The sequence below is a fragment of the Lissotriton helveticus genome, chromosome 5_1 (assembly GCF_964261635.1).
Source record: "Lissotriton helveticus chromosome 5_1, aLisHel1.1, whole genome shotgun sequence".
Taxonomy (NCBI): domain Eukaryota; kingdom Metazoa; phylum Chordata; class Amphibia; order Caudata; family Salamandridae; genus Lissotriton; species Lissotriton helveticus.
The window spans coordinates 937,119,501-937,146,499 of NC_136065.1; the positions used below are offsets into that span (position 1 = coordinate 937,119,501).

At 47.7% G+C, this 26,999-nt stretch overlaps 1 protein-coding gene across 2 annotated transcripts in view; it reads right to left on the reverse strand.

Annotated features, from left to right (window-relative positions):
- The window catches only part of BTAF1 (B-TFIID TATA-box binding protein associated factor 1), a 984,515-nt gene that overhangs the window by 318,852 nt on the left and 638,664 nt on the right, over positions 1-26,999 (reverse strand). For both annotated transcript variants that reach the window (XM_078643429.1, XM_078643428.1), the window contains exons 22-23: positions 8,815-8,968; positions 8,619-8,728 (exon numbers count right to left, since the gene is read on the reverse strand). In XM_078643429.1, coding sequence (XP_078499555.1) covers positions 8,619-8,728; positions 8,815-8,968 — 264 coding nt within the window. The remainder of the gene's footprint in view (positions 1-8,618; positions 8,729-8,814; positions 8,969-26,999) is intronic.

Consider the following 26,999-nt stretch of genomic DNA (forward strand, 5'->3'; position numbering starts at 1 on the left):
TTGCGAACGAGTGGAAGGAATGCTCGAAGAGCAAACTGAGTAGTCGGCATTCCAGGTGGTGTCCACAAGCCCTGGACTGTGTGATCTTGTAGATGTGCTCTCCATTCTGAGAGCGAGGCGTTCATGGTGGTGGTCTCCTGCGGAACTGGGTCTAGAAAAGGCAGTCCCTACAACAGGGTGTTGAATTTCTACCACTACAGAGAGTGATGTGTACGGACCCAAATCTACACTAGATCTTCCCATAGACCCTCAGCCAGAGACCACTGTGCTGCTAGGCATTGCACTAAGTGACACATGTGTAACCCTGCATGGAGAACTGTTGCAACGCAGGATGCCATCATGCCTAGCAAACGCATTACTGTCCTGTTACCGGATGATCAGACTGAAAAAAAGAGGAATCAGGTTTTGGAAAGAATAGCCTCTGGCAAGGTTTGGTTAAGCCTTTCGAACCCTTGGATCTAGCCCCAAGAAAGAATTGGACCTGAAATGACCGACGGTGGGTTTTGGCCAGGTTTAGCATGAAACCCAACGAGTGATGAAGGTCTGTGGTTGTTTAAAAGTGGGCCTCACTATTTGTGGCGGTGGCTCCCTTAGGAGCTGCCACTTTGCTTCTAACCTTGCCATTGCCCCCTCTGTAACCTTCCTTGTAGTAACCCAGTGAAGGAGTCTGCTGTCTAGTGTAGGTGGTGGAAGTTTTGGGTGTTGCTACTATTTTGGCTGCACTACGGTACTGTGGGCGGCGAGAGGAGCCACAGGCAGTGGGAGTCTGCAAAGCACTCCTGGCTTGAGCTACAATAGTGTCCTTAATTTATTTTGAGCTTCTCATTGACCTGAGGGCCAAAAAGATGCTTGCCTTGCCTGGCTGATGAGGGGTGTTAACCCGAAACTGGTCCCAGGATGCGTGTTTATGGTCCAGGGAAGACTTGGCCTGGCAGTTTGGGCTGGACTGTTCCCATAGGAAACAGGGTCAAGACTGATTTGCATAGGGCTGGGTCTAAACTGAAATGGCGTGGCATGCATAACATTTTTTTTTAACCCAGATCTGTGACTGGGGGTGAATGTTTCATTAATTCAGCAATCTGGCCATCATCTGTTCTTTTTGCATATGCCATCTAAGGGCACATTATGAAGGCGTTGCAGTACCTCAGGTTTAAAAATGGAGATATAGCCATCCATGGCGGTAGAGAAGATTTGAATTGATGCCGCAAGCATCCGTGTCCAAGGCATCAAGAGAGCACCAGATGTTCATTTTGGATATAATCTTCCTCTTCGTTTCCAACTCCTGCCCTGCTTGCAGTTTTGCTCAGGGGGACATTGGATAAGATCCTCCATCTGGTCCCAGTGGACACAATCATACCAGGAGAGTAAGCCCATGTAGTTGGCAATTCATAACTGTGTGGCAGATTGTGCTGCAACAGGCTTACCTGCAGCATCTATTTTCTTGCTCTACCAGTCTGCAAGAGGTGCATCCCCTATGCCCTGGGAATTAGCTCTATTCCTGGCTGAATGGGCCACTAAGGGATTAGGGAGTATCTACCCTTTGGTGTAGGGGGAGGGGTCTGTTGGAGAAGATTTAATTTTTTTGTCAACTCGGTTCGTGATGACTCTGGTTTTCATGTGCTCTTTGAAGATGTAATAATGATTGGCCAGATGCACAGCGTGATTCAAAAAAGTTTAATTGAGTTTTTAGGTGCTGCCCAAGTTACGTCAAGTGTCCCGCGACGTTGGTATGTGAACAAAGAGGTTGTGAGGTCAGTGGATCACTGATCCCATCCTTGAGTGCACTCTCGTGTTCCTCTCGCAAAATAGAGGTTCCAAACTGATTGTGGATTGTACGGTACGCTTTTATTCAGCAAAATAGTTCATAATTCACTTTTCATTTCAAATTTGTGGTTTTCATAAATTATTTCATTTCTCAACAATTAGGCACTGTCCTTCATGTGCATCCAATGCATTTCGGGGCATATCGGCCCCTTCATCAGGGAAAGGATACTGAAATACAATCAAAAATAAAGCATAGTAAGGGTGGGGTAAATTGGTCGGTGTGGGGTGTGGTTTTTAAATAAAGTGTGGGCTAGGGCGAAGTGTTTGGGAAAGGTTGAGTGTCCAGTTATGGGGTCACCTTAAACGGACCCGAACCCGTGAGGAAGGTGAAGAAATACTCAGGGTTATGCTTACGTGTGCCCGGTCTCTAATGGTTCATAGTTCTGTAAACAAAAAGTTATCTATATAAGTAATCACGGCGTACCATGGTTGGCTCTAATCTAAGATGCTGTTGTTCTATTGGTAAACCGGTTTATCTGTTCACTAACCTGGTCATAGGTAGTTGGAGATCGTGGGTGTTCTGTTCAACAACGCCGGTCAGGACGAAGGCGTCGGCTGCCGCGTTTGATCGCATTTAGTTATTGCGGTCTCGTGTTCATGGATAGTGAAGAAAGATTCACGCCCGCTATGGTAATGGTAATGGTGTGGGGTGGTCTGTTTTCTAAGAGGTGTTCTAGGAAGTGAAAACGCCGATTATTGGGTGTAGTTATGTGGGGGAAACATCCCTCAATGGTACACAGGGGTTGCGGGATTGGGGTATGGGAGGGGAAATGATCAACTAGGGTTTAAGGGTAAATGTGAAAATTGTTAAAAATGATGAAAGTAAAAGATGGAAATACAAATGACAGATAGAAGTACAAATAAAGATTAGAATTGAAATTAAAATTGACATGTTAAGTACACACAGGTATCATTTCTGTACTCCAATTGCAGCACTTATAAGTAACAAGAGAGTTCGATTCTATCATTCAAGCCAAGCGGCTTCTGTGTTGAAAGTCTCTGAATCCAGGTGTTTTCTCTTTGGAGAAGGTATTTGGTATTGTCTCTACCTTCAATTCTCACGATGGTCTCTAGTATGATGAATTTCAATTGGGAGATATTGTGTTTTTGTTCTTGGAAATGGGTGGCTACGGAGGATTTGCTGTTTTTCAGTCTGATATTAGACTTATGTTCTGTCAGTCTAATCTTGATTTTTGTGAGTCCTTTTTTAGAACAGGGCCAGGCACAAAAAGGAGACCCCGGAGAGGACAGAACAAAAGAAAAAGAGAAGGAAAAAGAACCATCCATCACGAGAAGTACGACGGGAACCATCAAGGACAAGAAACCAAAGAAGACATAAACATAGACCAACTAGTTATCAACATCAGCAAATACCAACTCACCGAACATGAAGAACAACTTCTACAAAAGGGCACATCGTTCGTACCCACCACCCATACAGACAATTTGGAACTGGAAGTTAGTTTCTTTAAACTTATGCGCAAACTACGGCTACGCCACTTCTTCGACAATGTACTACCCAAACAACCTCATCAGGAGGCCGACCAACTATTGGGATTAAGACCGCACAACACATTCCAACCACCTATTAGTCACAAAACGTTGGACTTATTTGAAAACAGAGTCAAACAGGACCTACAGAATATCAAACATGGCAAGAGACATACCAAAAACATCACTCAAAAAGACTCCGATACTTTAAAAAGGATATCAATGAACGAGCAGATCATATGTGTGAAAGCCGACAAGGGGGGAGCCCTCATCATAATGGATCAAAGTATGTACGAATCCAAGGTCATGGAACACATCACAGACACCAACACATACATGAAATTGGACAATAACCCTACAATTGAATTCACGAAAACTCTAACAAATATTTTAGAGAAAGCTCACGAACAGGGGATAATTAACGACAGAACCAAGAACTTTCTAACTAAAACCAATCCAAAGAGCCCTATTCTCAGAATGGTACCCAAAATCCACAAAAACCTTATGGACCCACCCATGAGACCAACAGTCTCCACACGTGGAAGCATCCACGAACCAATTGGACAACTGATAGACAAATATCTGCAACCCACAGTACAATCCATGAGAACATATACAAAAGACACCACCGACTTCATTTCCAAATTGAACAACCTGCACATCAGCCCGGAAGATAAACTAATCTTATGTACTGCAGATGTACGCTCACTATACACTTCCATACCGCATTCTTTAGGTATAGAAGCAATTGAAAAAGCCTTACTAAATTCTACCATAGATACACAATTTCAGACATTCTTGATGGAACTCATGCTTTTTACTTTGTATCAAAGCTATTTTAAACACCAAGACACATGGTACCTACAATTGGCAGGCATGGCCATGGGCAATTCAGCGGCGCCTGTATACGCCAACATCTTTATGCAACAATACGAGGAGTCTCACATCTTCTCCAAGACTGAATGGTCTGATAATCTACTACTACTACTAACAAGATACATCGATGATATCTTCATCGTCTGGAAAAACACCAAAGAAAAATTAGCAAAACTATTGACTGAATTCAATCAAATTGATGAACGTATTCAGCTAACCTGGGAAATATCGGAAACGAGTGTCAATTTCTTGGATGTCAAAGTTTCAGTCAACCAACAGGGATTTAAGACAGATTTATTCACTAAGCCCACAGACAGAAATAACATGCTTCACTATACGAGTTTCCACAAATTTAACTTGAGAAAATATCTCCCATTTTCTCAAATGGCACGAGCAAAAAGAATCACATCAGACCCCATCAAAGCGGTACAAAGAATCGAACAAGTTGCCAACAAATTCCACAGCAGAGGATACCCACGCAAAATTATTGAGGAATCCACACACAAAATTTTGAACATAGACAGACAAACTATTGCAACCAGGCATAAAGAAACAACAGACCCGCATAGTGGTAGTTTCCAAATATTCGACTGCTAGTCCAAAATTCAAACAGATCATATATCAACATTGGCCACTGTTAAACTTGGAACCAGACTTCAATCAAATCTTTATGGAGCCTCCCTTATTTGCGTTCACCAGAGCACAAAACGTAGGAGAACTGGTCCAACACAAACCCACACCGATCATGAAATACACTGGCACTAAACCATGTTTGAACTGTGGGAACTGTAATAGCATCATAAAAGGCAACACAATCAATCATCCGATGAGAGGCAACACAATCAAGCTTCAAGTCAATGCCACATGTGATTCAAGCAATGTCATCTATGCCCTGAAATGCCCCTGTGGAAAACTCTACGTCGGCAAGACGGAACGCAAAATCAAGATTAGGCTGACAGAACATAAGTCTAATATCAGACTGAAAAACAGCAAATCCTCCGTAGCCACCCATTTCCAAGAACAAAAACACAATATCTCCCAATTGAAATTCATCATACTAGAGACCATCGTGAGAATTGAAGGTAGAGACAATACCAAATACCTTCTCCAAAGAGAAAACACCTGGATTCAGAGACTTTCAACACAGAAGCCGCTTGGCTTGAATGATAGAATCAAACTCTCTTGTTACTTATAAGTGCTGCAATTGGAGTACAGAAGTGATACCTGTGTGTACTTAACATGTCAATTTTAATTTCAATTCTAATCTTTATTTGTACTTCTATCTGTCATTTGTATTTCCATCTTTTACTTTCATCATTTTTAACAATTTTCACATTTACCCTTGAACCCTAGTTGATCATTGCCCCTCCCATACCCCAATCCCGCAACCCCCGTGTACCATTGAGGGATGTTTCCCCCACATAACTACACCCAATAATCGGCGTTTTCACTTCCTAGAACACCTCTTAGAAAACAGACCACCCCACACCATTACCATTACCATAGCGGGCGTGAATCTTTCTTCACTACCCATGAACACGTGACCGCAATAACTAAATGCGATCAAACGCGGCAGCCGACGCCTTCGTCCTGACCGGCGTTGTTGAACAGAACACCCACGATCTCCAACTACCTATGACCAGGTTAGTGTACAGATAAACCGGTTTACCAATAGAACAGCAGCATCTTAGATCAGAGCCAACCATGGTACGCCGTGATTACTTATATAGATAACTTTTTGTTTACAGAACTATGAACCATTAGAGACCGGGCACACGTAAGCATAACCCTGAGTATTTCTTCACCTTCCTCACGGGTTCGGGTCCGTTTAAGGTGACCCCATAACTGGACACTCAACCTTTCCCAAACACTTCGCCCTAGCCCACACTTTATTTAAAAACCTCACCCCACACCGACCAATTTACCCCACCCTTACTATGCTTTATTTTTGATTGTATTTCAGTATCCTTTCCCTGATGAAGGGGCCGATATGCCCCGAAATGCATTGGATGCACATGAAGGACAGTGCCTAATTGTTGAGAAATGAAATAATTTATGAAAACCACAAATTTGAAATGAAAAGTGAATTATGAACTATTTTGCTGAATAAAAGCGTACCTTACAATCCACAATCAGTTTGGAACCTCTATTTTGCGAGAGGAACACGAGAGTGCACTCAAGGATGGGATCAGTGATCCACTGACCTCACAACCTCTTTGAAGATGTCCCCAGCAGCTTGTGAATACCCTTCAACATGGGCAAATACTGGAGTGACCTCTGTGTGAAGGAGAGGGTTTCCAGAAACACTGTAGCTTCCTCAGGTTTAACGTACATTTCAACTTTATGGAAAGCAGCTGCCCTGTTTAGTAGCTCACGGTAAGATGTGGTATTGTGAGCGGAGAAGGTTTGGCAGGATATATATCCGAGTTAGTATCATCTGAGGAATCTGCGTGATAGTCGTCCCACAGTTCAGGAGCCCTTTGGGTGGATCATAAGGAGATCCTGGAGGTGCTTATACTCCTGGACGCCTAAAAGGCCTTTGACAGGGTCTCCTGGCAATTTCTGTGGTTGGCAATGGGTCGACTGGGATTTAAACAGGGATTTATCCAGGCGGTAAAAAAAACTATACATCGACCCTAATGCTGTAGTAATAGTAAATGGCAATCTTTCCAAAGAACTAATAATATCAAGGGGAACTCGACAGGGATGCCCATGCTCCCCATTGCTGTTTGCAATCTATATTGATCCTCTTATTCGCAGTTTGGAAACCAATGCTGGTGTTATTCCCATCTTGACCCAAGGCTATTTGACCAAAACTCTCGCCTATGCCGACGACATTGCCATAGTTACACCTGATCCTGCATCAGCCTTACCTATTATTGAAACTGAGGCTAAAAACTTTGGCAATGTGGCCGGCTACGCTCTCAACCAGAGTAAAACTCAAGTGGTCCTAAATGATAAATGCACTATGATAGATCCTCTTGTGACATCAAAAGCAACCTACCTGTGGGTATGTATCACCTCCAAGCTCGATAAAGTGGTTGATCTAAATATGAGCCCCCTGCTAGATAAAATGCAGAAAGATCTCCGCCGCATGGATAACCTACATCTATCCTGGATAGGTTGGGCAAATGCATTAAAAATGGTTTATTTCCCTAAACTACTCTATATATTCAGGGCAATTAATCTGGAAATTTCGAAACAGTGGTTTAAATTGATGGAACGCACCTTTTCTAATTTTATTTGGTCATATTCACAACCCCGAAGAGCCTACAAGTTCCTGACCCTTCCCAAAGAAAAAGGAGGTTTAGCCCTCCCTAACCTTAAGGTTTATTATTGGGCATCTATGCTATTATACAATCACAAACCTTTTCTATTAGACAGCACAGAGACCGCCTCAGGGGAAGACCAACCCTCAATTCATCAGCTAGTTTTGGATAACAAGAGCAAGGGCTATTTATGGCGATTTCTCTAGGATAGTTACCACAAAAAGGTCCGCCTAAAGACCCTGCTGGGGGGATTTAAAGCATGGAAAGCTGTGAGGAAACTGTTGGGTATAGGACGACTTTCGTACTATTCCCCTCTAGGCAGCAACCCGATCCTTCCTGAAATCTTTAGAAGTGCCTGTATTGATAGATGGATTACAGCTGGAATCACACATATTGGATGTCTTTTTTCCGGTCCAGGGAGGATCTGGCTTGGCACTTCGGTCTGGACTGTTCTCATGAGGCACAGGGTCAAGACTGATTTGCATATGGCTGGGTCTAAACTGGGGTGGCACAATGAGCAAAAGAACAATGGATTTAACTCCGCTCTCTTGACTGGGGGTGAATGTATAATTTAGTACACATTAGAAGTCTATTTGCTAGCAACTCTGATTAAAATTATCACAGGATCTGGTAAATCAGATTCTACTAGTATTTACTCAAGTCCTCAAAAGTTTAAGATGCTTTAATAATTTCTTTCCAAGATCAGTGGGACAGACCAGAACCACTGATGACCTTCAAGTTTCCTGGCCTGGGAACCACCTGTGTGAAATTCTCAAGGCCATAATCAAGAATAAATTCTAGAAGGCAAAAGTGGGGATTCTCTTCACTTGATCCTGACAAATAGCTTATTTCCATAAAAATATTGATGGATTTTTCAAGGAAACAGAAAGCACGAATTATACATCTATTCTAACGAACACTTAGAAATTAATGTCAACCAGAAAATCTATGTATGCTGTGAAATATTTCCCAGTCTCTCCCAATCACCACTACCCATTCTCAAAATCCTCTTAAGAGAAGTCTTTTTCTGGGCTCAGACAAGGACTACTTCTCAGAGAATATGATATTTTAAAGATTTTATCACACAGATTTAGCATTTTTAAACAGGTGTATATATAGAGACTACAGATCTAAACCATTTGCGATTAACTTAATTACCAATGGGCGTAACTGCTGGCTCATTGAAGCTGCTGTTGTTTCAAAAACTTGAAGCGAATTCACCAGTTCTTGAGCAGGACCATCACCTTTTTCCAGGAGAGCCTTTCCATCTGTCAAAACATATATTCAGCTTACATATTACAACAATGTTTTTAAATTAAAACAAACAAAAAATATAAGTTTCACTAATACATACCAAAACTTTGTATGTTGATATAATTCCTCAATGGTCCGACCATTGCTTCCCAGAGCTGCGGCAATTCTTTGACAATGTTTGAGCTAAAGTGTTTTGCTATTACAGATAAAGTAAATTCAGCTCCCCTTCGTTGCACGATACTGAGCTTTTGACTCTGAAGAGAAATTAGTGCACGGTACTATTAGAATAACAACATAGAAACAAGTATATATATCATTCAGTCAAAATGACTTTGGTCTAACTACACCATAAAAGTATAAAACATGAATACAAAACATCAATTAATTCATCATCCTCATGTGACAGTTTAAAATAGGTATGGCATCAATAAGCAATAAAGCACAGTAATAGATAATCAATAAAAGCATAAAAAGCCATACAGACTGATAAATAAAAGAATATTAAAATCCTACAGAACCGTGTCCATCTGCTTTATAGCATGTTGGATATAGACAGCAGTTAAAAAGCAGATATTTATAGTAGGCAATGTTTGCAAATAGATAAAAGCTGCTCTACAGAAACGTATATTCACCTCTTTTGAAGGGTAACAAATAGCGTTTTCTCAACAGTGAATAAAATTTGCAGAAAAACAAAATGCAGCGTGCTTAGTGCTGAACGATCATCGTGAGGGTACACTGGGAAAAGGGGGAAAATGGAACCCTATAGGGGAATGGCCGCCAGAAAGGGCTCATTGCCTAATATAAGTGTGACTAGCAGAACTTTGTGATGCTGACTCCACAGCCCTGTTAAATATGGCTCAGTACTAATGCTTGTGCAAATCCTCATGTAGGCCATAACTGTTGACTTGTTTGCAGCCCTCTGCATTCTATCCTCCAAGCATCCAGCTAGAAATGTGTATATATATATATATATATATATATTACGCTCCATGGGGTTGTCCAAGTAGCGGGTAGCACCCGAGCCCATGGAGCTTAATATATATATATATATACATATATATATATATATATATACATATATATATATATATATATATATATATATATATATACATATATATATATATATATATATATTCTATGGTTTAAAACATTAATTTAAAACAAAACAATGCTTTCATCTCTATAACATGTTTTATCTTCTTCCCAGATCCTTCGTTCTTCTAATTCTCTTTTGGTAGTGATCCCCAAGTTTAGAAGGAAAGGATCGGGTGGAAGCTCTTATTCTTACCTTGCCGTCAAAGATTGGAACGCCCTCCCACAGTAGTTGTGGGCTGTTGAGGATATCTTTGTTTTTAGAAGATTGCTCAAAACCTGCCTTTTCAGGTCTGCATTTCAAATTCCGCAATTTCAAGGATTTGTGCCTACTATAGCACTGGGACACTCCATGAGTAGCTGTTGCTCTTTATTGAATTGTATTGTATTGTAATTGCACTTATATAGCGCTTACTACCCCTGACGAGGCATCAAAGCGCGTTTTCAGCGAGTAGCACGCTACTCCGGGACCCATAGAGGGTTAGTCTTGAAGTTGTATAGTGAAACATGCACATACATTTTAAGTGGTGGATAGGTTAGTCAGTTATTTGGATTCGGAAGGATAGCAGAAAGATAGAACAAGAAAAAAAAAGGTTTGTAATTATATAGTGCTTTTTACCCCTGATGGGGTGTTGAAGCACGCTACTCCGGAAACCCATAAAGTACTAGTGCTGAATTAGTATGGTGAAATATGAAAGTAATTTGAGTGGTGGGTACTCGTCAATTATTTGGAGTGAGAAGGATGCACAAGTTACTTACCTTCGGTAACGATATATCTGTAAGAAACATTAGTAGTGATAGATTCCTTACCTTAAAATTACCCCCAGGCATCAGACTGGATCCGGAAAGTTTTTGTCAGCAGTACCCCTGCGCATTGGTAGGCGGCGTTGTGCATCTCCGTGTGCGTCTTCACTGAGATGAAGTCGCTGGAGCTACTTAGACACGCCAAGTCGCGCTGACGTCAGTTCTGTACATGACTTTCCGCGCCAGGAACGCAGAGCCATGCAAGAAACTGACCACTGGTGCCTTGAAACTATGGCCCTGAAAGGGATGACCTTAACCCTACAAATCAGTCTGCAGAACGGGGAGGATGGTGGGGCGGTAAGGAATATATCACTACTAAGGTAGGTAACTTGTGCATCTGAAAGAAACACGTAGTGATAAATTCTTTACCGTGGAATAGATCTCAGCAATACCAACCCCGGTGGTGGGTCTGCGAACCAAGATCACACCAGAAAGTCCTGGAGAACAGAACAGCCAAAAAAGCTGTCTCTCCGGACTTGGCTGTCCAGGCAGTAATGCTTGGTAAACGTGAGCAGCGAGAACAACGTAGCTGTCTGACAAGATGTCATGCAAGGGAACCCCCCCGTCCCAAAGCAGTAGTGGCTGCTGTCGCCCTGGTAGAGTGGGCGCGCAGCCCCACCGGAGGCTCCTTTTTAGCCAAAGAATAAAAAGTCTTTATGCACAGAATGACCCACCGAGAGAGGGTCCGCTTGTGCACGGCCCGACCTTTCTTGGCGCCCACGAGCCAACAAAGAGCTGGTCATCCACCCGGAACTGTTGTGTGCGGTTCAAGTAGAACAAAAGCGCACATTTTGGGTCCAGACGGTGGAGCCTCTCTTCATCTTTCGAGGGATGCGGAGGCGGAAAGAAGGTGGGCAAAGTGATGGTCGACCTGATGTGAAAGGCAGTGACAATCTTTGGCAGAAAAGAAGGACGAGTCCTTAGAACAACTTTGTCCGGAAGGACAGAGAGAAAAGGAGGTTTAGAAGAAAGAGCCTGGAGCTCACTCACTCTTCTGGCAGAGGTGATGGCCACCAGGGAAGCTGTCTTTAAAGTAAGACTACGAAGAGGACAGTTGTGAAGTGGCTCAAAGGGAGCACACAAATAGGTCAGAACAAGGTGCAAGTCCCACTGAGGCATTACGAAAGGAACAGGAGGGAAAAGATAAATTGCTCTTAAGAATCTATTTACAACAGGGGACTTGAAAAGGGAAGGCTGATCTGGAAGCCGTAAAAAGGCTGAAATGGTGAGAAATAGCCCTTGATAGTGCCCAGAGCAGAGCCCTGCTGGGTGACTGCGGCAGGTTGATGGAAACCAACGGCAAAAGCAGGAGGTCGCCCTTGTCTGGAGGTGGGAGACAGCTGCCTGGGGCGAGCCCGCCTTCAACAACCAGTCGTGGAGATAGGGGAAGACGGGAATCTCTGATCTGCGCAGATGAGCTGCGACCACACCATCACTTTCGTGAACACCCGAGGGGCGCTGGTAAGGCAAAAGGCGAGCACGGTAAACTAAAAGTGCTTGGGGCCTACCATGAACCGCATGTAACGTCAGTGGGCCGGCAGGACGGGGATGTGGAAATATGCGTCCCGCAATGCCAACGCTACCATCCAGTCTCCAGGGTAGAGGGCAGACAAGACCTGAGCTAGCGTCAACATATTCAACTTCTCCTTCCTTCAGGAAGTTCCTGAGGTCCAAGACAGGACGCAGGCCCTTGTCCTTCTTGGGGACCAGAAAGTTTTTTTTTATACCATTTATAGAGCGCGCTGCAACCCTACGGGCATCCTGGCGCTTTGGAGAAGGTGCAACTAAGAAGTGATCAGCAAAGGGGCAGGATGGAGTAATGACGGTAGGGGCGGTAGGGGGGACGGTGGCAGCTCTCCCCGACCCCGCTTGGCGACATTTGTGAGCATTCTGCTCTTTCTATGCTGTAACTGACGCTCCAGGAGCTCGTGCATCATTTGGGACCGTTACTGATTTTAACACTGTTTTAAAAGGAGTAGTACTGAGAAATACTGTTTGTATTGTTTTATTTTGAATGAGAGCACATATTGAAATTACACTTACTCACACGCATTGAGGGATTCGATCCGCTGCACACAGTCCTGTGCCTGCTCGCTCAGCCCGACCCTCCAGCCAATCACAGGCGCGGAAGGCGGGGCTGAGCCAGAAACAACCTGGGAGGCGAGCGGTTAGCGCTCTAGCTCTCCCGTTCTCGAGGGTATAAAGACAGCGAGGAGGCGGCCAACTTTGCGGTAGGGGGGACGGTGGCAGCTCTCCCCGACCCCGCTTGGCGACATTTGTGAGCATTCTGCTCTTTCTATGCTGTAACTGACGCTCCAGGAGCTCGTGCATCATTTGGGACCGTTACTGATTTTAACACTGTTTTAAAAGGAGTAGTACTGAGAAATACTGTTTGTATTGTTTTATTTTGAATGAGAGCACATATTGAAATTACACTTACTCACACGCATTGAGGGATTCGATCCGCTGCACACAGTCCTGTGCCTGCTCGCTCAGCCCGACCCTCCAGCCAATCACAGGCGCGGAAGGCGGGGCTGAGCCAGAAACAACCTGGGAGGCGAGCGGTTAGCGCTCTAGCTCTCCCGTTCTCGAGGGTATAAAGCACCTCGTCGGCTCAACGCGCAGTGTGGCGCCTATTCCTGCGCCTAAGACGAGCCGAAGACCAGCCCGTCTGCGCCCGTCCGCGACAGGACGGGGCTAGGGGCAGGAGGTCATGGCGTCCATCGGTGTTCCCCCTGTACTGACCCCTCGTCCTGTACATACGTACTCTAGTCAGTCTTTATTGGATCTGGGCAGGTATGTTTCTACACTGTGCCATTATAGGGCTGATTGCTGTTATGAGGGACCTTTTTCCTGCAGGGCTTGCTGTACTCAGTTCACCAGTAGTACAGTCTTAAACCCCTGTTATAAACAACTGATCGCTTCTGAATTCAATGAACACCCGATCTATACTATTGCTAGCCCTCCTAATAACCCCCCTCTAAACTGTAAGAACGTCCTGTGCAATGCACGATCATTGGTGTCTCACGCCATTCAGGTTTGGGACCTTATTACATCTGTGAGCCCACATTTCTGTTTCTTAACGGAGACTTGGCTGAAGCCCCACACTGTTCCAGCCATAACTATGGGTGTGCCGGTGGGATACAAGATAGTGAGGATGGATCGTCCTATTAAAACTGGTGGGGGGCTAGCCATCGTTTTTAAACAGTAAATGGAGGTGGTGGTTATTGAGACTGTATGCAACCCACAAATGGAGCTTATGATTTTTTCCATTAATCCCTGCGCTAAGGAATCTAGGAAAGGAGCACTAGTTTATCGGCCTCCGGGCCCTGCTGGGAACTTCTCTATTCGACTTGTGGAAGCACTTGCCCCCCATATGCAAATGAACACAGATTTCATTCTGGTAGGGGACTTTAATGTCCATTGTGATATTGCGACATGTCTTGAGGCTCAGACCCTCCTGGCTGACCTGTCCACACTTGGCTTTAAGTTGGCAAATCAGGGACCTACACATGTAGCGGGTCATACTCTTGATCTTGTGCTACACAACTCCCCCTACATAAATTGTCTCCCTCCGTACCAGGTAGACTGGACTGACCATGCTATTATCGAATTCCACACTCGCTCCAACTATAAGACAAAAGGTATTCGGAGGAGCATGGCAGATGTCAGAAGACCCTGGCACAAACTTACTCCTGAGGGTTTCAGGGAGAATTATCTAGAACCTAACTGGGCTGGAGTTGGGGATAATGTGACCTTAGCTTTAAATAAATTTAATGAAGCTATAACTACAACCATTGATTGTGTTATTCCTTTGAGGACATATAAACCTCGGCCTGCCTCTAGGCAAGAGGTTTGGTTCACAGAGGACCTGAGACAGTTAAAGCTCACTACAAGGAAGCTAGAGAAACGATGGAGAGCCACTTGGAAAGTTGAGGACAAAGATATTTACAGGGCCTCCCAAAAAAGCTACCATAAAGCTCTCCGGGCTGCGCGAAAACATCATATCGCAGCGCAATTGTCAGCAGCCGGTAAGAACTCTAAAGTTCTCTACCAAATATTACAAACCTTTACTAAGCCCTTGGCCTGTGAAACAGATGGGACTGAGTCTCAAGAACTGTGCAATAATATATCGCAGTTCTTTGTCAGAAAAATTGATGGTATCTATGCTAAGATCTTAGCTTCAAAATCGACTGCTAGTAGCCTTGACTCTGTCGATAATACACCTAGCTTAGTAGGTAATAAGATCAGTGAACTTAATGAATTCCCACCGGTATCTATGGAGGAGATGATCACCTTAATCACTCAGACTAAGAGTGGGTGCCCTTCAGATATCATTCCAGCACGTATCATGGCACTTTTGAGTGACGAGCTGGGGGTTGGAATCCAACAAGTCATCAATCTTTCTTTGAGCACAGGGGAAGTCCCCCTTGGTTGGAAGCAGGCTCTGGTAAGACCACTACGGAAAAATAACTCCATTCCGTGGACAGACCTGACAAACCTTAGACCCATCTCTCTCCTCCCTTTTTTAGGGAAGCTTACGGAGAAGTCTGTGAACGGGCATTTGTCTAGATACATCGAGAGTGCAGGGGTGCTTGATCCTTCCCAGTCGGGGTTTAGACCCAGGCACAGTACAGAGACTGCCTTACTGTCCGTCGCTGACGATCTTCGTATGCTACAGGATAAAGGGTTTTCCGTTATCCTGGTGCTCTTAGATCTGTCAGCGGCGTTTGACACTGTCTCTCATGAGATCATGACCTCCAGACTAATTGACATCGGTCTGGGAGGTAAGGCGCTGGCCTGGTTAAAGAGTTTTTTTACCAACCGCACTCAGAGAGTCACACTGGGTCCTTACCAGTCAGAGGAGGTTGAGATCTCAAAGGGGGTGCCACAGGGCTCCTGTTTGAGCCCAACGCTTTTTAACATCTATGTGGCCCCCCTAGCTAACATCATGAGATCTCATGGATTCATCCCTGTATCGTATGCAGACGATACCCAACTCCTCTTTCCTTTTAAAACCTTGACCCCTGAGGTGCGTAACTCCTTTGTACAGGGAATGGATGAGGTGGCGCATTGGATGGCAGCAAATTTCCTTCAGTGTAACGTCTCAAAGACTGAGGTGATGCTCTTTGGGGAAGCCAAACGACTGTGGACTCCTGACTGGTGGCCTCAAGATCTAGGCCCAGTCCCCGTACCTAGAGTCGTTGTGAAAGATCTTGGAGTGAAACTGGATCAGGAGCTTACTCTTAAACATCATACCAACCAGATTGTAAGCTCATGTTTCCATGTTATTGGTCTTCTCCGACGGGTATCTCCCATGTTACCTGATACAACAAGGAAAACACTAGTACAGTCGCTAGTGTTAAGCAGACTGGATTATTGTAACGGTCTGCTGCTGGCCGCCAATGAGGATGTCATGACCAGATTACAGGTCGTGCAAAATACTGCTGCGCGACTTGTCTTCAATGCCCCAGCCCGTACTCCTTCTATGCCACTTCTAAACAAACTCCACTGGCTTACTGTAAAACAGAGGGTGTTGTTTAAAACATGCTGCACCATTCACAAATGCCTCACTGGCAAAGGTCCCGACTATCTGACCAAGAAGTTCCTTCCCTATACCCCCTTGAGGTCCCTCAGATCCGGAGAGCAACAATTGTTATGTGTCCCCAGGTTCTGGAAATCTAGACAAGGGGGAAGGGCTCTGTCAGTAGCTGGACCAAAGCTGTGGAATGATCTTCCCTATGACATCAGAGTGTGTAAGGAACATCTTCCTTTTAGGAAAAAATTAAAAACGTTCCTGTTTAACTATTAGCTTTTTGGGGCATTTGTTACACATTCGGCTGAGTTTTGTTCACAGATGATGCCAAAGGCGCGGAGATACTCCTTAGGGAGTCGAGTTCCTAGCGCGTTACAAGTCTGTAAATAAATAAATAAATAAAAATGACATGTTGCTCCTAGGGTGGTTATACTTTAGGGAAGAGCCAGGTCTTGACCTTTTTGCGGAAAGGCAGCAGTTCACTGGTTTTCCTAATCGCAATTGGAAGGCTATTCCAGAGGTGGGCTGCTGCTATGCTAAAGGCTCTGCCACCCTGGGTTGCTTTCCTGATTCTAGGTATTCTGATGAGGTTAGTGGATGAGGAGCGAAGGGCCCATGTGAGCTCATACCATTGGAACTTGTTTTGTAGTGGTTTAGGACCCTGACCATGTACTGCTTTGAAAACAGTACATAGAGATTTAAAGAGGATCCTCTGAGGCACGGGCAGCCAGTGTAAGTCGGCCTGTGCTAAAGTAGTGGAGGATCGGCGGGCTCATGAGTGCGCCAGTTTAGCTGCTGCCGCCTGGATACTCTGGAAATCAGATATGCAGGGGATTCCAGTAGCAGAGCGTTGCAGTAATCCAGGCGGCTAAGAATGGTGCTCCTAACTACAGTTGCTCTAGTCTGTGCTGGAAGGAGAGGCAGCAGCTTTCGGAGGCCCCGCATTAGGGTGAAACAGCTGCTCGCCTGTTTGTTGACGTTGGTCTCCAGGTTTAAGTTCTCATTGAAGCTGACCCCCAAATTCCGCACCGTTTTTACTGGTGTCAGTGGTCCATCTGAGGCTAAAGGCCAGAAGTCAGCAGGCAGGCTTCTGGCAACTCTCCCCACTTTACATTGCATGATCTCTGTTTTTCCGCTATTAAATTGTAGCGGGTTTCTTTTTAGCCATGTTGCCATTTCCTGCATGCAGGTGTGGAAGGTCTCAAGCGATTCTGCATGGGCGCCATTAAGGGAGATCATCAGCTGCGTGTCATCCGCGTAGTTGATCACGCTAATATCATAGGCCTTGATGATGCCCATCAGGGGTTGCATGTAGGCATTAAAAAGGATGGGACTGATGGCGGACCCCTGTGGGACCCCTGTGGGACTTTGGCAAATTCAGACTGGTATGGAGGGAATGCCACTGCCTGCCATCTATCTGCCAGGTACGAGCGCAGCCAATTGAGCGCCGTTCCTTCTACTCCAAAGGTTTCCAACCTTGCCAGTAGGATGTCATGGCTCACCGTGTCGAACGCGGCGGACAGGTCCAGCAGAATTAGAATTGCTGATTCACCCCTGTCCGCCCTCATTCGCAGATTGTCCAGGACCATCAACAAAGCCGACTCGGTCCCATGGGCTGGTCTAAACCCAAATTCCTCCTCTTCTAGGATGTTATTTGTCTCCAAGAAGAGGGACAGGGACCTACTGACCAGCCGTTCCGTGATCTTAATTGGATACGGCAGGAGCGAGATGGGTCGGTAATTCTTGTGGCAGCTGGGGTCAAGATTTGGTTTCTTTAGCAGGGGTGTAATAACCGCAGTAGTGGAAATAACAACCATGACCTACTTCTGGCCCAGGAATGCACTCAATGGCCCCCTTGGCCAAGAGGCCCGAGACTTCCTGCAGCAGAAGCGTAAGATGGTCCCCCGACATGCGGTGGTACTGAGGTGGCATGGCTGGAGGGGTAGCCTCGAAGGGAAGGGAGTAGCCCCTTCGGACTATTTGCAGCACCCACCTGTCCGAGGTGATGTTGCGCCAGTGGGGGAGATGATGGCGTTTTCTGCCGCCCACTGGTGTTTGATGGGCCTGAAAGTTCGGAGTAGAAAGTCTTTGAAATGGATGCTGTGGGGGTGGAGGTGGACTGACCCGCCCGCTGGCCCCCAGAACCTCGGCGGTTCCCACATCTGCGGCCACGCTGAGGTTGTTGCTGCGAAATGAACGTGTTGGAGCACCCCTTCCATGGCCACGAAAGGAGGGAAAAGCAGAAGGCCGAGGAGGCAGAGTGGCCGACAGGCCTAAGGACTTGGCCGTAGCCCGTGAGTCCTTAAGTCGCTCCAATACACTATCCGCTTTGTTGCCAAAAAGGCAAATGCCATCAAAGTGTTCTGGACATCTCCAGAGAAGCCAGGTATGGCGCCGAAGCACCATTGTCATGGAAATCGCCCTGCCTAGCGAGTCGGTGGTATCAAGCCCACAACGGATGGTGAACTTAGCTGCGCCTCTCCCAGCAGCAATAGCCTGGGCGAGTACTGTCTGGGCCTCCTCCGGACAGTTGGGCTGCACCTGTAAAACTGTGTCCCACACGGAGTGGGAGTAACGAGCCTTAAGCTGGCAGATTAAAACAGCTTCTTGCCAAGCTACTCCAGCTTCTTGGATTCCCTATCCGGAGGTGCGGAAGGGAATGTGCTCTGGAAAGCAGAGGCTTGAACAACCAAGCTCTCAGGAGTGGGGTGTTGGGAGAGAAAGAGGGGGTCACCCGGAGTCGGGCGATGGGGCCGGGCCACGTTCCTGTCCACAGGAGCTGCTGTTTTGGGCCTGGACCAAGTGCCCAAAAGAACGTCAGACAGTGCATCATTAAAAGGCAGCAAGGGCTCAGAAGCGGTTGCCGCCGGCTGAAACACTTCAGTTAGGAGATTAGTCCTGATGGCCACTGTAGGGAGTTCGAGGTGGAGGGCCTCGGCCACCCTACACAACACCACTGCGTAACTTGCTCCCTCCTCCGTAGCCACGGAAGGAAGAGACAGCATGCTAAGGTCAGGCGAGGTGTGTAGACCACTGGCATCCCCCAAATCCTCTGCCCAGTCTGGGTCATAACCACTCTGTTGTGTGAGAGGGTCCTCAGACCCCTCCCAGTCCTCACCTTCCTCCAAAGTCTGTGAAACAGGCTGAAAAATTGGAGGACTGATATATGGGTAGAAAGGCCCTATCGGCATCAGAAATGGTGTAGAGAGACGCCGTTCCGGCGCTGCATCCGGCTCAGGGCTGAAACTGGGGACGACATCGGCGGTAGCACCGGACAACGTCGGAAGTGGTGCCAGAGGTGGGGTCGACACCGGTGGAGGTGTTATGAGGTCAACTGGTGTCGCCCAGGATCTGAGCCCGGATCCAGGGCGGTCCTGCGGCCTAAGCCGACGGCGGCACCAAGGCCACCGGTGTCGGAAGGGCAGGACTCCCATTCGGGCCCGCGGGGCCCGAAGGCGCACAGGCGGGGCCAGACGGCCTAAAGAGTCGGGCCATGGCGGCAAGAAACTCTTGCACCTGAGCAGGCGTCGCCGACGGACCTGGGAAGGGCAGGTAGGCAGGCGGCGACGTCGCAGGCTCCGCCGCAGCCGCGGGGGTGGCACCACCCGCACCCTCAGAGCGCAACAGGCGAGGGGGAAGTTGAACAGCAACAACGCTTCTTCGAATGCTTCGACTTAGCTGCCCCCGGGTGCGAAGACTTACATCCAGATGAACGATGGTGTCGGCTCCACGATCGGTCCCTCGACCTCCCACGGGACCGGGACCATGAGCGGCGCGGAGCAGACTGCCAGACTTACAGCAACTTTCAGGACCGCTTCTGCAAAGTCTTCGGCGCCATGGCTCGACAGTCAGGGCACAACTTGGATTCGTGGTTGCGCCACAGGCAGTAGAGACACATGCGGTGCAGGTCTGTCACCATCATGCGGTGACAGTCCCCGCAGTTCTTGAAGCGGGCATCCCTACGACACCAGGAGTCGATCGACTCAGAAGAAATGAGATAAAAGGCCTCGAAAAAACTCAGTCAAAAAATGACTAGGGGTATGTGCTCTTCCCAGATCGGCGTCGCTGGCGCGGAAAAAGAAAGAACTGACGTCAGCGCGCATCTAAGTAGCTCCAGCGACGTCATCTCGGCGCCGCCGCCGCCAACGACGCATGCAGAGCCACACATCAACGCCTACCAACGCGCAGGGGCACTGCTGAGGAAAACTTCCCGGATCCAGTCTGACGCCTGGGGGTAATTCTAAGGTTAGGAATCTATCACAAAGTGTTTCTTTCAGATAGGGGAGGGAAAAAGGGGAAGAAAGGTTTGTATTCATTTAGCCCCTGTTACCCCTGATGGGTGTTGAAGCGCTTTTCTGGCAAGTAGGACGCTACTCCAGAACCCATAAAGGATTAGTGTTGAAAATGAGTATAGTGAAAAATGAAGTAATTTGAGTGGTGGATATGTTATTCAGTTATTTGGATAGAGAAGGGTAGGTTGCGGGATAGAAGAGGGAAAGAGGTTTGTATTTATATAGCTTTTGCACTTTATTGCCGAGTAGCACACTACTCTGGAACCCATAAGGAAGACTGTTGAATCGAAATTTGCCTAGCATTGTAACGGTAAGTTTCAATTCTATTAAGGACACGGAGGCGAGGATTATGCATTTCCTTCTTCGCTGTTTATTACAATTACAAAACACAGCAGCCCAGAAAAGCACTGAAGTTCAGAAAAAATGACTGTATAATCTCCAAACAAAGAGATTAAGAACATGTATCATCCAAATCCAAGAAGAAAAACTACATTTCCCATCAAGTCCATGAATAACCATCCAACAATAGTCCTTTCAGTGTCCATCGCACGAAGATAGGGCGTCCATCTTGTGTCCCCTTCCTCTTTCTTCGCGCGAGTCACGCCGAAACATCAACGGTCCTGCTTCGAACTCATTACCTAGCGGAATACACAACAACAGTGTAAGTGTTGCAAAGCCAAATAGGACAATTAGCAACAACAATCGTCAACTATCCGCAAAGGAAGAATGCAATAATACCAATAATAACCATGAAAGAAAACTGTTTACTTACAGCCATACGGGTGGGATCTCCTCCGAAGGATCGGGAGGGATAATCCTCGCCTCCGTGTCCTTAATAGAATTGAAAATTACCGTTACAATGCTAGGCAAATTTCGATTCTATGTCAGGACCGGAGGCTTCAGATTATGCTCGTTCAAAGCTTACTTACCACCAGATGCGCAATATCCACCACCGGTTTAAAATAGAACCTTTTAAAGGTGGAGTCCGAGGACCAATCCGCAGCACGCATCAAGTCCTCCAAACGCGCACCCAATGAGAAAGCCTTCGATGCCATGGCACCCCTAGCCGAATGAGCGCCAAACATTTTGGTGTCAATGCCAGCTTCCTGTAACACCCACCGCACCCATCTGGCTATGGTGGGGGAAGATACCGCCTTGTGTGGCTTACGCAGAGCTATGAGCAACTGCCTTTCGCCCGGAGGGCGAAGCTCAAGAGTGACATCTTCATATGTTTTAAGGCACTGAACCACGCAGAGCTTGGGTACATCCGCGAAAGCTGGGTAGGAGATCGATCTCGTCGCCGACTTCGTGCGACGACCCACTGTAAATGTCACCCCTTCTGGTGAGAAAATTCTCGCGGAAATGTCCAGGGCCCTTACATCCGAGACCCTGCGGCACGATACCAAAAACAGGAGCATAGCCAATTTTGGGGACAACTCCTTCAGGGAAAGATACCTGTTGTGTTGCCAGGAGAGAAAAAGATTGAGCACTATGTTCACGTCCCACAGAACGGAATAACGCGGTTCCGGGGGCAAAGACAGTCTCACTCCTCTTAGGGAGCTTACAAACAAAAGGATGTTCCCCCACTGGAGCTCCATCCACCGGCTCGTGAGCCGCTGAAATTGCTGACCGCATCGCATTAATAGTGCGGTACGCTAAGCCCTCCGCTGCCAAGTCTGCTAAGAAATTCAAGATGGGAACAACTCCTGCGACCAGGGGATCCAGGTTTCGTCGAAGACACCAACGAACCCACCTGGTCCAAGCGGATCAGTACCTCTTTGCAGTACTGCCGGCCCAGGCTTTAGACAAAAGGTTCTGAGCTTATTCCGAAAGGCCTGGGAGCGACCAACGTCTCCGGAAAGTCGCCATGCCATGAGGCGGAGAGAGTCTTGCAGTATAAGGTGGTGTGGATCCCCGTTCGGATTGAGAAGGAGATGAGGGAGCCGGGGGAGTAGGATTGGAGAATCCCAGGAAAGTTCCAGAAGAACCGGAAACCAAACTTGAGACCTCCAAAACGGCGTCACCAAAATCACATTTGCTTTCTGGCGGCGGAGCTGAGCCGCCACCCTCAGCACCATCGAGAAAGGGGGAAACGCATAGGGTTTTCCCCGACTCCAATCCTGGAGTAACGCATCCGTGGCTTCCGCCAGCGGATCCGGCCTCTAACTGTAGAATCTCCGTAGCTGGAAATCCAGACTGGACGCAAACAGGTCCACCGAGAGTGGACCCCACTGGTTGTTCAGCCATTGGAAAACTTGGGCGTCCAACTTCCAAAGGCTGGAATCCCGCAGATACCTCGAATGCCAGTCTGCTACTTGATTGTCCCGGCCTGGAAGGTATTCCGCCGTCACAGAGACTCGATGGGATAGGCAATAATCCCAAAAATCCATCGCCAGATCCGCTAGTGCTCGGGACCGAGGACCGCCCAGATGGTTCACATAACGAACCGCCGAGACATTGTCCATACGTAAAAGGACACATGATTTTGCCAAGTCCCTGGTCCAACAGCGGATTGCGAAGGAACCCCCCCAGCAGCTCCAAACAATTGATGTGGAGCCTCTGTTCCTCGGAAGACCAAACGCCGCCTGTAGAGAAATCTCCGCAGCGGGCGCCCCAACCGAATCTGCTGGCGTCCGATTCGATGACCAAATCCGGAACTGACCCGAAAATTGCTCGGCCGTTCCACGCTTCCATATGGGAGAGCCACCAAGCCATCTCCCCTTTTACCTCCTATGAGAGAGGGACCAGCTGGTCGTAGGACAAACCCTTTCTGAGATGATGCGCCTTGAGGCGCTGTAGGGCACGATAATGCAGGGGTCCCGGGAAGATTGCCTGAATGGAGGAGGACAGGAGTCCTACTACTCTGGCAATCTGCCGCAGGGAGGTGTGAGATTTTGCAATCGTCTGTTTCAGTACATGACGGATCTTGGCTATCTTCCTTGAGGGAAGGCTGAGTGAGGCCTGCACGGAGTCCACTACGAAACCTAAGAATATCATCTTCTGTGAAGGTGAAAAAACTGACTTGTCCTCGTTGATGATGAATCACAGTCCCTGTAACAAGGAAATTGTTTGATTGATCTGAAGGAGCAGCCTGTTTGGGCACTGGTCCATCAACAGGATGTCGTCCAAATAGACCACCATTCGGATCCCCTGACACCGAAGGACCTCCACCGCCGGGTGCAGCAGCTTGGTGAAGCACCAAGGGGCCGATGAAAGTCCGAACGGAAGGGCGGTGAATTCGAAAACTTGGTCCTTCCAGAGAAATTGAAGGAACCGACGGTGGGGAGGATGAATGGGTATGACCAGATACGCATCTTTGAGGTCCAACCGGACCATCCAGTCGTTCGGGAGCAGAACGTCCCGGAGCAGATGGATCCCTTCCATCTTGAAATGATGGTACACCAACCACCCGTTGAAATCCCTGAGGTTGATCACAGGTCTCTGGCCTCCGTCCGTCTTCTCCACTAGGAAGACGTTGCTGAGGAACCCGCCGGGATGCCGCTCTGTCCGGCAGATGGCTCCCTTGTGTAATAGCGCCGAGACTTCCTCGTCGATTAAGTTTGCATCCGCTTGCGAAAAAACGATAGGGTGTGGCGCACTTAGCTAATAGGGTTGATCGTAAAACTCCATGCGGAAATCCCGCACTGTCTGCAGCACCCATGCGTCTGCTGTAATCGCTGCCCAAGCGTCCGGAAACTCCGCCAGCCGTCCCCCGATTTGTACCTGACCATGGGAATTGTTACCACCAGCGTCGTTCCGGAAACCGCCTCCGCGCCCCCTGAAGCGCTGGCCTCTTGTCGGGTAAAAGTTGGTGTAGTTTGCCGACGTGTTGTACTGGCCTCTGCCGGAGCCTTGCCCATTGTTGGGTAAATTTTGACCGCCACGTCCGGTTGCGTGGCCCCTACCGCGACCGGCCCCTCGGGAAAAACGTTGCTGAATACCCTTTTTATGCTGGACTGGGCCTTGTCTAGGGAGGTAAACGTATTGACGAACTTGCCCAGCTCTATGATAAATGGGTCCCCAAACAATCCGCCCTGCGCTACCGCGCCCGCCTCCGAAGAGGCTAAGTCTCGTAACTTGGGGTCAAGCTTAATCAGCAGAGACCGGCGACGTTCAGTCGAGAGGGCGCAGTTGGCGTTCCCCAGGAAAACGACCACCTTCTGCGCCCAGCTCGATAGCACGTCTGGAGAGATGGGGGTGCCAGAAACCTTGGCCTCCTCGGCCATGTCCAGGATTTTTGTAATGGGGCCTATGGCGTCCAACAGTTTATCCTGACAGGAACGCCAGGAACGGTCAATTCCCTTACGGGGGTCTTTGACAAATTTCGCCATGAATGTGGCCATCTTGCCGTCCAATTCAAGTGTCATGGCGACTTTTCCCTCTAGGGTAGGACGCGGACATTCTCCCCTCAGACAACTCCGTGCTTCTTTCTCTAGTGGCTTGCGGAGGCGGGCCGCCACGAACTTCGCGACCTTATCCCCAGGCACCCAGGCTGCTGACCGCGGATGAACGATTTCGTCCGGGTCAAGCATGCCTGAGCTATCCTGCGGTAACTCCGCCGCGGAGCTGGACGGCCGCCACGAGCACACCGACTCGTCGTCGTCGTCCGTGTCTACCGGGGAGATCCCTCCCGGGGAGGAAGGGGCTGTCCCAGACTGCCCTGAAGGTCCCGGAGCCGGGGTCGGCGCAGGGGTAGGGTCGGTTGCCTTTGCTAAAAAAGCGTCACGCAGGTGCTCAAAGGCACCCCTGTCTACACCCTGCGGGGCCCCAGTAGCCCCGTCCGTACAAAATTTCTTAGGAGCAGAGGGAACCCCCTCGGCGGGCGCAGAGTTGCTTTCAGAGGCCCCCAAATGCGCTTGACCTAGCTTCGCACACTCTTCCACAATGCGCGCAGAGAGCCTGTCCTCCATGGGACCTACAATCTCCTGCACGCAGCGATAAATAGACCTGTCAACAGCGTCGTAGAACTCATCATCATTAAGATACTGATGATATTCTTCCTCCTCTACATAGTACCCCTCTGCCATGGTGAACTACCCTGCCAAGAACAAAAGGGTGGTAGGCACGGGGAGCACAGGTAACCGCAGTACCTGGGTATGGACCAGCCAGAGGCTAGCAGGTAAATTGGGCTGGGGACCAGACCTATCGAGGCAGCACCCACCTCAAAGCACGCCGACCCTCTCAAGGACCGGGTCTATGCCGCCCCCCCTGCGCGCTGAACAAGGCTCACTAGAGCAGGCCCTCACTCATGGGACGCTGTATGTTAGCGCGGTTAAAACCGCTATGGTGCCGTTGTACAGCCCGCAGGCGTTCGAGAGCGTTAATCCGCCTTTACAGACCCCGTCGGGGCGTCAAGAGTGTAACGTGGCAAAATACAGCCCGAAACGGGCGTCCGGGTTGAGGCGGCAAAGGCGAGGCTCCGGCGCGGCTCTCTCTCCTCAGCGCGGTCCCCATCAGTGAGAGGAACCGCGCCGGGGAGAACGAGACGCGACGGCTCCCTCTAGCGGCCGGATCAGCGCCGCATCAAGATCGGGGACATCGCGTGAGGGGCGAAAGCGTCCCCGCGATGGTAAACAAAGGGCTCTGTGGAGACAAAACACCTATACAATACTAGAAAAAGCCCTCAAAAAGCCACGCAAACATATTACAGTACATTAAGCCCCAAAACATGCCGTTTAAACTCTAACCAAAGGCCAAAGCGTAAGAGACAAAAAGCAAGGGACTTAACTGGCTGCGAAGAAAGAGGAAGGGGACACAAGATGGACGCCCTATCTTCGTGCGATGGACACTGTGAAAGGACTATTGTTGGATGGTTATTCATGGACTTGATGGGAAATTAGTTTTTCTTCTTGGATTTAGATGATACATGTTCTTAATCTCTTTGTTTGGAGATTATACAGTCATTTTTTCTGAACTTCAGTGCTTTTCTGGGCTGCTGTGTTTTGTAATTGTAATAAACAGCGAAGAAGGAAAAGCATAATCTGAAGCCTCCGGTCCTGACATAGAATTAGTATCGCGAAACATGAAAGTAAATTGAGAGGTGGATATGTTAGTCAGTTATTTGGATTGATAAGGGTTGGGAGGGGTAAAAAAGGCAAAAAGGTTAGCATTTATATAGCGCTGGTAACCCTGATTGGGTGTTGAAATGCTTTATTGGCGAGTAGCACGCTACTCTGGAACCCATAAAAGATTAGAGGTGAATTAGTATAGTGGAATATGGAATTTGAGAAGTGAGCTTGTTAGTATTTTTGATTGGAAAGGATAGTGAAAGATTTTTTCTTTTTTGAGGTTATAGCAGTAGGAGGAGGCTTTTGGATGAGTAAAAAGGGGTTTTGAGGGGAAGAGTCAGAGGGAACAGTTTAAAAAGGTTTGGAGGATCGGCATAGTAAAAAAGGTGTTAGATGATGCAAGGAGGTATAGAGTAGGAAAGAGTCTAGAAAGGGTTATTTTGGGGATCATAGTAGTGGTATGGGATTTTGGATAAATGAGAGTGGATGAAGAGGATATATTGATAGATGTATAGGGTGAGATAGAGTAGTGCATTGGAAAGAGTAGTAG